Source organism: Bombus pyrosoma, linkage group LG5 (genome assembly GCF_014825855.1).
Source record: "Bombus pyrosoma isolate SC7728 linkage group LG5, ASM1482585v1, whole genome shotgun sequence".
NCBI lineage: Eukaryota > Metazoa > Arthropoda > Insecta > Hymenoptera > Apidae > Bombus > Bombus pyrosoma.
Genome location: NC_057774.1, coordinates 7,648,648 through 7,661,906, shown reverse-complemented (window position 1 = coordinate 7,661,906; position 13,259 = coordinate 7,648,648). Strand labels below are relative to the sequence as shown.

General features: G+C 27.1%; 2 protein-coding genes across 3 annotated transcripts; one reads left to right on the top strand and one right to left on the bottom strand.

The window, feature by feature from the left end:
* The first annotated feature begins 213 nt into the window (after positions 1-213).
* LOC122567463 (beta-mannosidase) lies at positions 214-9,124 on the top strand. The gene is made up of 15 exons (XM_043725984.1): positions 214-588; positions 735-850; positions 990-1,637; positions 2,672-3,655; positions 3,734-4,055; positions 5,418-5,447; positions 5,522-5,668; positions 5,760-5,908; positions 5,984-6,189; positions 6,255-6,498; positions 6,574-7,300; positions 7,370-7,798; positions 7,874-8,085; positions 8,168-8,389; positions 8,460-9,124. Exons 1-15 carry the CDS (start codon positions 498-500, stop codon positions 8,706-8,708), a joined length of 4,776 nt encoding a protein of 1,591 aa, XP_043581919.1. The 5' UTR covers positions 214-497; the 3' UTR covers positions 8,709-9,124.
* Positions 9,125-9,143: 19 nt separating this feature from the next.
* On the bottom strand, positions 9,144-13,259 carry LOC122567464 (transmembrane protein 245). Of its 2 annotated transcripts, XM_043725985.1 has the most exons (9): positions 12,433-13,259; positions 11,413-12,342; positions 11,176-11,340; positions 10,921-11,107; positions 10,649-10,833; positions 10,464-10,564; positions 10,357-10,374; positions 9,985-10,287; positions 9,144-9,898 (listed from the first exon to the last, which is right to left on the bottom strand). In XM_043725985.1, the coding sequence occupies exons 1-9, from the start codon at positions 12,946-12,948 to the stop codon at positions 9,715-9,717; spliced, it is 2,589 nt and encodes an 862-aa protein (XP_043581920.1). In that variant the 5' UTR covers positions 12,949-13,259; the 3' UTR covers positions 9,144-9,714. The 2 variants fall into 2 exon arrangements, with proteins under 2 accessions (XP_043581920.1, XP_043581921.1); XM_043725986.1 differs by lacking the exon at positions 10,357-10,374 and having other exon boundaries at positions 12,433-13,257.

Sequence of the window (13,259 nt, the reverse complement as noted above, 5' to 3'; positions counted from 1 at the left end):
AGAGGGTGGTCCAACTAAATGGGACTATTTGTATAATTAAATATTTGAAATTAATTCACTTCATTCTAGAATAGATATATTTATACTATTTTAACATTAAATCAGTTAATAATAAAATTTTCTCTATTTTATAATTTCGTAAAATATAATAAATTACATTAGTAACATACATCTAAATCTATTTATCTATTCACGTAAATGGATTTTAAAAATTGAACAATCTGAAATTGCTTATCATCAATATCGACATATTCTTTCGGTTCGATGTCACTAATCTTCAGGTTATCCATATAATATAATACATTCGCTTACCTCTTTCCATCAATTTTTATTCTTTCGTCTTCGTTGTCCATAAATGGATATTATTGAAACAATTAAATAGTAATGAGGAAAAATTTGAAATTACAAATCATAAGCTTTTTACAATTAAATTATAATTTGTTACGTAAAATACGTTTTGTTGACATTTTCTGATCTAAACGTGCGAAATTACAAATATGTCAGATAGCATGGAACGAGATAAAGTTGAGATGTTCACATCTAAAGAAAGGGAAGAAGAAGAAGAAGAAATGAAACGAGAACTTATAGGTACCTGAATCTTACTCTTTTTAATAAAATACTTTTATTAAAAGCATTAATTTTATTAATTATTTTTCTTTTAATCATAACAATTTTATCATTTATCTATTAATTTTTAGAAACGCTAATGTGTTATTTTATAAAATAATTTTCAGATATGAAAATGTACGAGACATGGTATACTTACAAAGATATGAAAGAAATTTTAGGGTTTATTAATGAATCTAAGGATATGGCAAATATGGCTAATGATGAAAAAGATACACAAAAGGTTGATTTACTCATATTTAATAAAGTCTTTGTTTATTTTGAACATAATTGTTTATATTTATAAAAATCATAGAATATGTATTACTATAGTATATTATGTACAATATGTAATTAAGATATGTATATTAATATGTTTTTAGGAATTAATCCAATCTTCTAGTGAATGTACCTCCGAGGTAATGCTCAAGGCAAATTTAGCACAAGAATTGGAGATACAAGAACACAATGATGCAACTCAGTCGATACACTCTTATAAACCTAATCATACATCACCAATACATGAAAGAACATCTTCACATGGATGTAGCAATTCTGATCTTGCCGCTGCTATTGCTGATTCAAGAAACCCTATGTACAGAGGGAAAAAATTTGATAGCAAAGATACATTTATTAGATTACAAGACAATTCAAATATCCGAGATAATTATTCTCATAGCACGAGTAAATATATTTCTTTAAAATCAAAAAGTTCTTTACAAGATTCAGATATTATAAATAGCGCAGAAACAAAAATGGACACACATTCTGAATGTGATCAAAAATTGGATCGATGGCAAATTAATCCACTTGATTCTTGTGTTAGCGAAAATGATGTGCCTTTGCAAGAGCCAAATCGGCCAGTAGTTGAAGATCGCATGCCATTTAGATTATGCAAAGATGCACAAACACCTGAGACGCTTGAGAAGTTACTGCCTGAATTAAACTTTTATTTGAAACAGACAGCAGAGTTGTGGCATAGTTGGCACCGTACTACTGATACTAAGTTTCAATGGGGGTCACCCATTCAGGTGGGTACCTCCATCCAATCCATTTCTTACAGATCCTATCATTAATGAATATAAGAAAATATTGGATTATTCGGGAGACTTCATTGATTGGAATTAACATTTCTAAAAGCAGAAATTAAGTTCTGCTATGTTTTTGATGAGATTGAGATATTGGCTCTTAGCTAGAATGCTCAATTCTGTTCATTCTATTCAGTGGATATACTGTAATCTCACTGTCATTTATCCTATCTTTTACAAAACTTTTTTAATAACGAGGAATTGAATACTCTAGTAACCTGCGAAAATTGTTTAAAGGAGTTCATTTCCCAAAAAAATATCCTTCAAAAAATGATATTCATGAAGCTATTTAATAGATGGCTAAAAAGTCAATATAAGGAATGATATAAATGTATATTCGACGAAATTAAATTGAAATCAAACTCATTCTATTAAATTTTACTATGAACTTTCTGAACAATCCAATATTTATTTTTTCGCATATAAGTTAAATTCTTCGTAATACAACATTGTGCCATGGAAAAAAAATTACCTGTATGCACAGATTTATGTTTAGGATGATAATGTTTTCTCCTAAAATATTCATAATTTTAATATAAATTTCTATGATTCTTTTCAATAAAAAATGTGTAACTATTTATTAATGTAATATCTCTTTGGCATAAATAGTATCAAATTTGATGTTGTCTCTTATGCTTACAATTAGCAGTACAATGGTTGTGATAAAATTTAACTAACATATTAAAGATAACTTTACTGGCAAAGTTTACATATTTTTTATTTATATATATACTGATAAGATAATTTGAGAACAAATAACATTAATGCTTTATATAAAACTGATCGAAGATTATGATTGGTGTTTCTTATAAAAGTTGTAAAGTTTGCATTTATACAAATATATGTATTTATAAGTGTTTATAAAGAAAGAACAGTAATTAAAACTGTAAGCTACAATCTTTGAATAAATCATATTTCTGTAAAAAAAGAATAGTTTTATTGTTATAATTCTAATCCTTCTTTCAACATTTCTATAGGTGGGTCTTGCTAAAGATAATTTGGATAAAAAATTAGTAAAAGATATTAAGACTGATCAGAATCAGATGGAATGTACAAACAAACATAGCAATGAACGACCTCATAAACGTAAATCAACTATGATTCTTTCTTCTTTCTCTGATATAACATATTCTAGCAGTGATGAGGATGAAGATACTATTAAAAAAAAGAAAATTCAGTCTCATGAAGATACAAACAGGGTATTACGTTCAAATAAAATGGTATGTACTGCTAGAGGCAGTGAAAAAAATAAAAATTTAAACCAAGACAGTGATAGCAGTCTCTTAGCAGATAATATGGAAACTGAACATTTTAAAGCAGAATGTAAAAAAGAATCTAAAGAGTATTTATCACCTGAATCAATTCCCTTATGTCCAAAAAAAGTACCTCACAATGTTAAAAGAAGTATTACTAAAAGGAGAGAACATATTATTAATATGTCTTCTAGCAGTCCATTAGCACATAGTAGCAATGAAAAACAAAATGCAATAACTTTAATATCTAAAAATAAAAGTAGTATTCTCACTGATGAAAAAATTCTCATGGAATTAGAAAATGATAATGCTAACGACAATGTTAAAACAATGTTTGAGAGTACAGAAACTAAACCATTACCAAAGAAAGGTTTTTCAAGTAGAATAAACAATGTATATGTTTCTTTGGAAAAACTTCAGCTTGAAAAACGAAAAAGGCATGAAATTGAAAAGGAAGAAGCTGAGAAAAAGGAAGCTGACCAAAAGAAAAAGAAAGAAGAATTTTATAAAAAACAATTAGAAGGAAGGCAAAGAAGAGAAAAGCAAAGAGAAGAGGAGGAAAAGCATAAAGAAGGAAAAACCAAAAAGTGGAATACTATAGTAGACGTGAAATCTTTAAAAAAAGCTAACAAAGATGAAGAAAGATTACAGGGTTTAAATCGACAAAACAAGTGTACAACATCAGTAGAGGATAACATGTTGTCCGAGGTAATCATATCCTTTTTCTTTCTTTTTAGTAATATATACAGGTAAAATGTTATATATTTGTGCCTCAATTCTTTTTAGGACGATAGTACTTCTGTATCTAGAGAAATGGAGATAACAGAGAATAATCTCACAAATAATGTAAATTGCCCCATTTGTAATAAATCTTTTCCAAGTGATAAAATAGAAACACATGCTGCTGGATGCGAACAATATATATCTGATAATGAATGCGAAAATGATTTATATATAGTGGAAAATAAATCATCGCCAATAAGCATTAACAATACTGAAATTCTTGAATGTGGTGTTTGTTCAAAATATAAAACCACTAACGGAATACATTATGAAGATCATGTTAATAGTTGCTTACAAAGACAGCATGAAGAAGAATCGTCAAATGGTAATTATTCTCATCTTCCCTTTAAATCAGATGTAAACAAAGTTATATATTAACAATATCGTATATTTTTAGAATATTCAAGCAATGAAACCAGTAACATTCCTAACTCGCCTATTCGTTGTTTCCGACCAATTAGTGAACAAACTCATTCACATATAGATTATAGAAGACAATTCTCCTCAGACAGTAAAAGACAAATATATCCTAGTAGAAAAAGAAAACGTTAACAAGTACTATTGCTATCTTTAAAACAACAAATGTATATGTATGTATGACATATATATACACTGATAAAAGAATTGATATTCTATCATGCTTTTAATGGTACTGTTATACCATTCATATCTATCAGAAAAAGATTATAACATTATGAAACGTACACCTCAAATTTCTTATAAAATACATAACATATAATTCTTTTTGCGTTTATTGTAGCATTCCATGTTTTGTAAACATTTATGTATATGTGTGTATTCTTTTATTACAAACATATTTATTACTTTGAATCAAAACTAAGTTAAAATATTTTTATTTACTTTCTGTTCGTTATCAAATAACAAAGTAGTGATTAAAATCAGAAATGTTACTAAAACATCAGTTTATTTCTTTATGGGTAATTAATTGTACAGTTCGCACAGTAAATTTAAATGATATAAATTAAAGATTCTTGTTAAAGTGCTTGAACAAAACTGCATTTGATAAAAAGAAACGTATAAGAGATTAAATATATAATATCAAGTTTTGTAGATCAATTGTAAGCATTTGTACTGTATAGTAAAATGTATTTTTTTACAAATGATTCTCGTTGTGAATAAAATATTATATTATGTCTTTTGTATTATTTATTTTAAATTAATTATAAGTAACGTGTTAAGAACTACAAATCATAAAGATAGTTAAATATTAATTGTGTATTGAAATTATATTTACATCAAAAAAATATACTCATCGTCATAACAGGATATAAGAAATACGATTATGTAAGATGAAATTAAGAGATTATTTAATGAAAGAAATACTTACAATGATAAGCAGATACATATCTCAAATATACATGATAAGAATTCAGTTGAATTTAGACTTATATACATACATATTACAGCTTGGATATATATAATATTTATAAAAATAATTATCAAAATCTCTATATAGTATAAAAAATTCATTGAATTATCGTAAAACAAGTATTATGAAAACAATTTTTCAATTTATAGTCATTCTACTTTTGATTAACAGTACTTTGTCTCTAACCTTAGATGGTTCATGGATAGGTATTAAATATGTTATATAAAATACACTAATAAAACTTTCTTTATATAATATCAATCCTATCAATATATAATATATGAATTTCTGATTTAGGTAAAATTACGACCAATAAACATGAACATGGTAAGAATTCTTTAAAATTATTCTCTAATATTATTATGATATTAATTATTATTAATTATGATATATCTTTTTAGAAATTATATTTCCTGCAACTGTACCAGGAGGAATTTATACAGATTTGAGTAAGGCACATATTATACCAAATAATTTTAATGAAAATAATGATGTAACTAATCGATGGGTTGGTAATCAATCAGTTACTTATACTAAAGGTTTTTATGGTAATTATTTTAGATTTTTTAGTATAAGAACGTTAATATGTTTATACAGGTGTTCTTGATTTTAAATAAATTTTTAATGTTTGTATTACAGTAAACAGTACCTTATTAAATGCACCTAAAGTAGTATTAATTTTCCATGGTGTAGATACATTTGCTACAATCTTTTTAAATGCACAAAAAGTTGGAGAAACGTCAAATATGTTTTTAAGATATACATTTGATGTAACAAAACACTTAGAAGTAAGCAATTTATTTTTATTTATTCATATCATATAATTATTTATTCTATTTATTTATTAATATTCTACTTTTCAGAAAGGAGAAAATTTATTGGAAGTTTCTTTTTCTTCCCCTGTTAAAGTAGCTGAGGCCTTACACAATAAACAAGCATTGAAGTATGTTATTCCTCCAATATGCAATCCAGATAGTTACAATGGAGAATGTCATATAAATTATATAAGAAAAATGCAAGCAAGTTTTTCTTGGGATTGGGGTCCAGCTTTTCCATCAATGGGTATTTGGTGTGTTTAATTTTATTATTTATTTACATTATCTGTTATTACATATTAATCGAAAAAAATTTTAGGAAAAGTGTAGAAATAATTCCCATAAATGAAATTTATATTATGGATGTTACAACAGATATTCATAAAGAAGGAAAATTTTGGAATGTTATAATCACATTATTTCTTGAAACTACCTCACGAAGTAACACAACTTGTCATATCTCATCTATTCTTAATGTTAATGAACAATCAAATATTCATAATACCAGCAATATTAATTTACAAACAGACACAAAAAGTACTATACTTCTTAAAGTACCTACAGTACGTTCCCAATAGTGACATATAATTTACTAATATTTGACCAATATATGCTTCTAATAAAATATTTTTACATAGAACCTTGTACATGAATGGTGGCCAAATGGTTATGGCAATCAAACTCTTTACTCATTAACTGTAACTGCAGTTACTTCTATTAATGTTAAGCAGAAAACTATACGCATTGGTTTTAGAACAGTAGAGCTTGTACAAAAGACTCTGAAAGAAGGATTAAGCTTTTATTTTCAGATAAATAATATTCCAATATTTGCGAAGGGTAGTAATTTCATTCCAGCTAGTATTTTTCCTGAGTTAACTACAAAGACAGATACAATTAAGCACTTACTAACATCTGCCAAGGAAGCAAACATGAATATGCTTAGAGTATGGGGAGGTGGACTTTATGAATCTGAATTATTTTATAATATAGCTGATGAATATGGAATCATGATTTGGCAAGATTTCATGTTTGCATGTGGAATGTATCCTACTACAAAAGACTTTCTTGAATCAGTTAAGAAGGAAGTAATACAAAATGTACAAAGATTAAAAAATCATCCTAGTATTGTTCTTTGGGCTGGAAATAATGAAAATGAAGCAGCTCTATATGGAAATTGGTATGGAACTGGAACTAAACAAATATATAAAACTGATTATATCAAACTTTATGTAGACTTAATTAAGAAAGAAGTAGAACAACTTGATTACACACGACCTTTTGTAATATCTAGTCCTAGTAATGGATTGTATACAGAGAAATATAATTATATTGGGAAAGATCCATATTCGAAGTTATTTGGAGATGGTAAAATATATTTTTTCACTATAGAAACAGTTTGTATTTGAAAGCAGGTGTAATATAATAATATTTTAGTTCATTATTACAACTATTTTAATAATGGATGGGATATGAACCAATATCCTCGTGCAAGGTTTTCATCTGAATATGGGTTTCAATCGCTACCGTCAATTTATACTATGTTGCCGGTTACAAGAACTATTACTGATTTAGATATAGACAGCAACTTCTTTAAACATCGTCAACATTTACCATTAGGAACAGTATATTTGAAGAATCTTATTTCAAAAAATTTAAAATTACCTGACACTCAAGATAGTCTAAGAAGATTCGAAAATTATATATATTTAAGCCAAATTAATCAAGCTGTTTCGGTAAAAATACAAACAGAGTTTTATCGGCAATCAAAGTCGGATTTAAACGAAATAGGAGAGGGAATGACAATGGGTGCTTTATATTGGCAATTAAATGATGTTTGGCAAGCTCCATCTTGGTCTTCCATAGGTAGATGATGATTACTGAAAATAGGATGCAATATTTAAATTTATTTTGATGCCACTGATAATCTTATTTATTTAGATTATGATGGACGATGGAAAATGCTTCATTATTATGCTATGGAATTTTTTGCACCTATTATAGTTACATACTATATCAATAATATGCAGCTTTTAATCTATATTGTCTCTGATATGACATATTCAATAAAAAATGCTACTTTAGAAGTGAATCTTTATGCATGGAATAGCATAAAACCTGTACAATCATATGTTCATCCTAATATAATTATTGTAAGTATATGACAAAAACACTTAGCAAACAAAAGAAATGCTTTTATATTAAAACCTTGCAATCAACATTTCTTTTTAATAGGAAGCAAATACAGTAAATAAAATTCATAATAATTTACTAGAATATTCATGGATTTTAAATTCTACAACACTTAATGAATGTCAATCTAACTTTAGTACTAAAAGTAATTGTATTACAACACTCACCTTGAGAGACAAAACTGGAATTCCAATAGCACCAAGAAATTACATATATCCAAGCAATGCTCTGAAGAACATTGCATTACCAATTGCAAATGTTTCTGTAAGTTTATCCTTGAATCTGCAAAATAAATGTTATGCATTTTTGTTTAATGTGAAATATTTCATTTTAGGTAAAAGTACAAGATAATCATTTACCTGGAAGATATTTTAATTATCCAGATATTGAACTTGAATTAATAACAAATAATATAGCACTTTTTGTATGGCTAGAAGCTGGTAATGTTTGTGGTCGTTTCTCAGAAAATGGTTTCCATATGTTTGAAAATAAGAAAAATGTTACTTTCCATGCATATGAATTTATCACACCAGAAGCGCTAAGAAAATCTTTGAAAGTTACTACACTTTCTGGTATTTATTAAATTCGTCTAATACTGGTAACTCTCTGATTCTATCTAAATAATGATTGTTTACCTTTGTAATACTAAATTTCAAGACCTTCGTGGAAAATATGTCTCGCGATGTAAATAAATTTCAAATCCAATAAGAATAACGAGAATAATTAGAAGTATACTAATTATTAAATACATTAAATTTGACATTTTGCTTTGTTAACTTATAAATTTATCACTAATTTTGGATAATTTTTTATTGGTTGCTATTGAAAATTATACAATGGCTTTTTATAACAAAATATAACATAAATATTGAAGTTAGTACATTATCACAATGAAACATGAAATCAATGTATACAATATGTATAATAAACAATATTATTAAAGAGAATATATATAATTAATATAATTAGATTATTAAAAAGAATATATACAATTAAACATTATTATATATTTGTTATTTTTCTATTAATCAATAATATCAGGAGTTAATAATTTTAAAATAGTACGTTTACTTTCTTTTTCTATCAAATTCTAGTATTTAATCTTAAAAACTACGGAAAAATAATTTATTGAATTGATGCAATAACGCACTTACAATACTAATAAGCGTAAGCTGAGATTTTTTTTACTGAATTTTTTTTAAATATATTATTAGCAAAACACTTTCATGTAAAAAATTCATCAAAAAATAATAAAATATACAAGCAATTATTCTATAAATATACGTACATATAACAAAAATTACATGTTATAGTAAACTATCTTTTTTAAAGACTAGATAAAGATATCTTATTTTTTAAATAGTATTGTGTGTTAAAATTCTTCATAAAGATAAAAGTTATTTTTTTATACTATATATGAACGTTAAACATTTATAAATATGATTTATGTTTGATCGTTTTTAAACTTCATTTAAAGCACTTGTTAAATTTTAAGATTTACCATTGCCTATATTTTTAAAAGTTAATCTACCAAGATCTGTTAATTTTGTTCAACTATTCAATAATAAGTATTATTAACAACTTCCATATTACTGTTTAATTTGTGCATACGCGGGTATAACTTCTTCTGATGGCGAATGTAGGTAACGACGACTTAGATTAATTGCTACCATTATACAGCATAGCAATAAGGGACCAAAAATGGCACCTTCTACGCCTAAGCAAAAGACGCCACCTACTATGGAAAGACCTGTTAGATACGGATGTCCACCCCTAAGGTAAAAAAGCGATTAATATAAATGTAGTTATATCTATCTAAATAAATATATTTTTATTGTAATTTTTAAAAATTATAGTACCCTTTAATTTCTTTGTAGAATTCAGTTACAACAATATTGCAAGGAAGAAAATGAAACATGAAAAACAGAATAGCAGTCATAGATCCTTGAGTAAACCAGAGTTCCAAAGTAGCTGGGATGCAAGCAAAATATGCGTCCAAAAATGGCACGGCACCGAGTATAGTTGCAAAAGCTGATGGTAAATAAATTATTTTTACTTGGAACAAATTATGTGTAAACCATGTCCACATGCCAAAGAAAGAAGCAAGTTTAAATGTTGCAGCAAATACCCCAATTACTGCTTCTTGTAATGCTACAGCAAACCTACAAAAGATAAGATGTTAGGCTTCTCTTCCAAAATACGTAATAGTATATAATTCAATATATACATACCCCTCAACATGGAGAGTGCTTATAAATAAAAAAATTAATTTTTCAAAATAATTTATATTACAATTAATACAAAATATATTGATGTATTATAAAATCTAAACATTTACCTGTGACAATTAATAGGACTAAATACTGTAGTTAACTCAATAGGTTTGTATGCTTTTTCACTAGAACTAAGGAGGTAAAAAAGCGTTGTAAAAAACACCACCTTAAAATGAAATTTTTATTACATAAAATATATATTCTAAATATTTTCAAAATATATACGTGTTTCTTGTAATTAATTGATTACCATACTGAGAGTGAAGTTAAGTACTGCTGATCCACTCATAAGTATAATATAAAATAATTCTGTAAAAATTGTTAATATCACAGACATATTTCCCTTCACTATGCTCCAAATGGAGTCCAACACTGACATACAAATCCCAATATTTTCTTTTACAAAGTTTTGTATATTGGTCATGTTAAACAGTTCTACGTAAAAAAAGAAAAACAAACACATTGAATAAATCTGGATACTGCTGCATTTAATTGCATTTAATTTTAAATGTGAAATCTTACGTAAAGGTGTTTCTTTGAAACTTTCCCACACTGAATAAGCTGCTGTAACATCTACAGTAGGTCCAATTAAATCAGGACTTTCATTAGACATCATCCATGCTTGATAAAGTCTATCCCAAAGTTCTAAAACTTTCTTTTCTAACTGTTCAGCTTTTGTAGTATCTAAATCTTTTACCAATCCTTTTATCTACATCATATATTACATATTAGTATTGAAATATATTTAATAATTATAAATGTATACATATATCTTACTCCATCAGAAATAGCACTTCGTCCATATGTGTAAGCATTATCTAACACACTATTAACTGAATCTTCCCATTCTTCAGGTAACCAATCAATGTCTGAATTATTCATTAAAGATGAATTGAGTATCTCTCCAGTAATATGAATAAGATGCATACCTTCTGTATAAACCTAGGAAAAGCATAATAATTTATAATCATTTATAAGATGTATAAGGTAGCATTTATTATAGCTTCATTGTACCTGTATAGTTATAAAAATAGAGGTACAAGTAGTAAATATAAGTAGGCCAAAAATCACAGCAATTGTTACTACAGAATCAACTGAAGCTTTCAAGGTTTTTGTTAATTTTTCATCAACCATGATTCCAATTTTATATAAACCTCTAACATTAACTGGTAAGAGAGCTTGATGTCTTTCTATACACCATGTTTTTATAATTTGTATAATAATGTTGCATTGATTTTCAATCATCTTCCCTACTCCAAAATAACTCCCAAGTTGTTTAATAATATAAAAGGCTATAGGAATAATTAAAATGTATATCATCCATCTATGTTTCCAAAGGAGCATACCAATGCAAGCATATAATGCACCATACATGTATTTGTCAGTATCAACCTTATCACTTTCTATATCTATAGACATTCGTAATTCTGTTTTCAATCTTCTTAACAAATAACGATCACGTAATGGTATATTAGGTGGTTGCAGTCCCTTCATTATACATCTATTAGTTGCATCCAATGACATTGACTTGCTGGAGAATTTTCTAACTTTTGTTTCTTTGTCTTCTTCATTTATCTTGTCATCCATGCTCTCTCTACTGATATTTTTTACTTTTTCACTTTTAGAAAACGAAGGAAATGAATCTTGTTGTATATTTGCAGTTAAGTTATTTGTTAATGCAAAGCATATTGCTTCCATGAATGTCATTTGTTTATTTTCTAATTCTTGGTTTTCCACAATGCCTACTACCTCATAAATAAATCCTATCAAGTATAGTATCTGTAGTGTTATAAATACAATAATTTGATAAGCACCTAATATGTTTGAGACATATAAACTAATCATGAACCATATAACAAATGAGGTATAACGGAAATGTATGGAATTATTTGGTGTCCAATAAATATACAATACAGATAAATATCCAATAAGTATAAAAGCAATCTGTAAAAATTACATTACTATTATTGATCATTACCGATATGTGATGAAATATATTTCTTATTAAGCATTTTTTAGATGGTTAAAAGTTACCGTAAACGTGTTGCATGTTGTTATAAAAAATCCAAAAATAGTACTAAAAATTAGACATATTCTCCATATAAGGCAACTTAATATAGTAGGTATGTAATGATATATAGTTAAAGGTATCGCAGCCAATAAAAATGCACTGGCAATGTACTTAATGCGTTTCCATAAAAATGATCCTATACTGTCAGATACTTTGTCTACTATTTGTACAGGCAGAACTATTAAATTTATTATTAAAGGAGTATGAGACGCTTCCGTTTTTTCAAACCATGATTGTACCATCGTAGTTAACGAATATTTGAAAGGGAATAGAACAGACCCACATAATAGAGCCCAAATTAGAGGTTTTACAAAAGGTCTCAATATAATATACAATCCAAATCCCGCTGCTGAAATTAGACACAAAAAGAACAGTGCCACGGCATTATAAATGCCTTGTTTTAAGGCTTTTTCATGACCTGCACTGAAACCGGACAGCATGTTAAAGAGGTTATCCATAGGCGACCGTGTACTATCCATTGTGAATACGTAATCAATTCACTATTAGAGCGCTTATTATTTAATTTTGAATTCTGTTACTACTTAACATTTTGTTAAGAAAAGTAAAAAAATTATACTGAGTAAGAAAATAGTAATAAGAGTAAAGTTCACTGTAAGAAGTAACAAATACTGTATACTGGTATTGTGCAGTAGTGATTAGTGAGTAGTCGTGTATCGTGCAGTATCCCATATTCGCATATGTACATATGTATGTATGTATGTATGTACACTATGGTATATCAATTAATGTCAATAAAAGAGTGAAATGACTGAAATCAGAATAAATAATA

Excerpts from the sequence above, each read along its gene's own strand:
- LOC122567464 (XM_043725985.1), bottom strand. The coding sequence starts at position 12,948 with ATGGATAGTACACGGTCGCCTATGGATAACCTCTTTAACATGCTGTCC. Across the intron at positions 11,341-11,412 it reads CTATTTTTATAACTATACAG|GTTTATACAGAAGGTATGCA; the intron begins GTACAATGAAGC and ends TGCTTTTCCTAG. Across the intron at positions 11,108-11,175 it reads GAAGTGCTATTTCTGATGGA|ATAAAAGGATTGGTAAAAGA; the intron begins GTAAGATATATG and ends TATATGATGTAG.
- LOC122567463 (XM_043725984.1), top strand. The coding sequence starts at position 498 with ATGTCAGATAGCATGGAACGAGATAAAGTTGAGATGTTCACATCTAAA. Across the intron at positions 6,499-6,573 it reads TACTTCTTAAAGTACCTACA|AACCTTGTACATGAATGGTG; the intron begins GTACGTTCCCAA and ends ATTTTTACATAG. Across the intron at positions 8,390-8,459 it reads TACCAATTGCAAATGTTTCT|GTAAAAGTACAAGATAATCA; the intron begins GTAAGTTTATCC and ends ATTTCATTTTAG.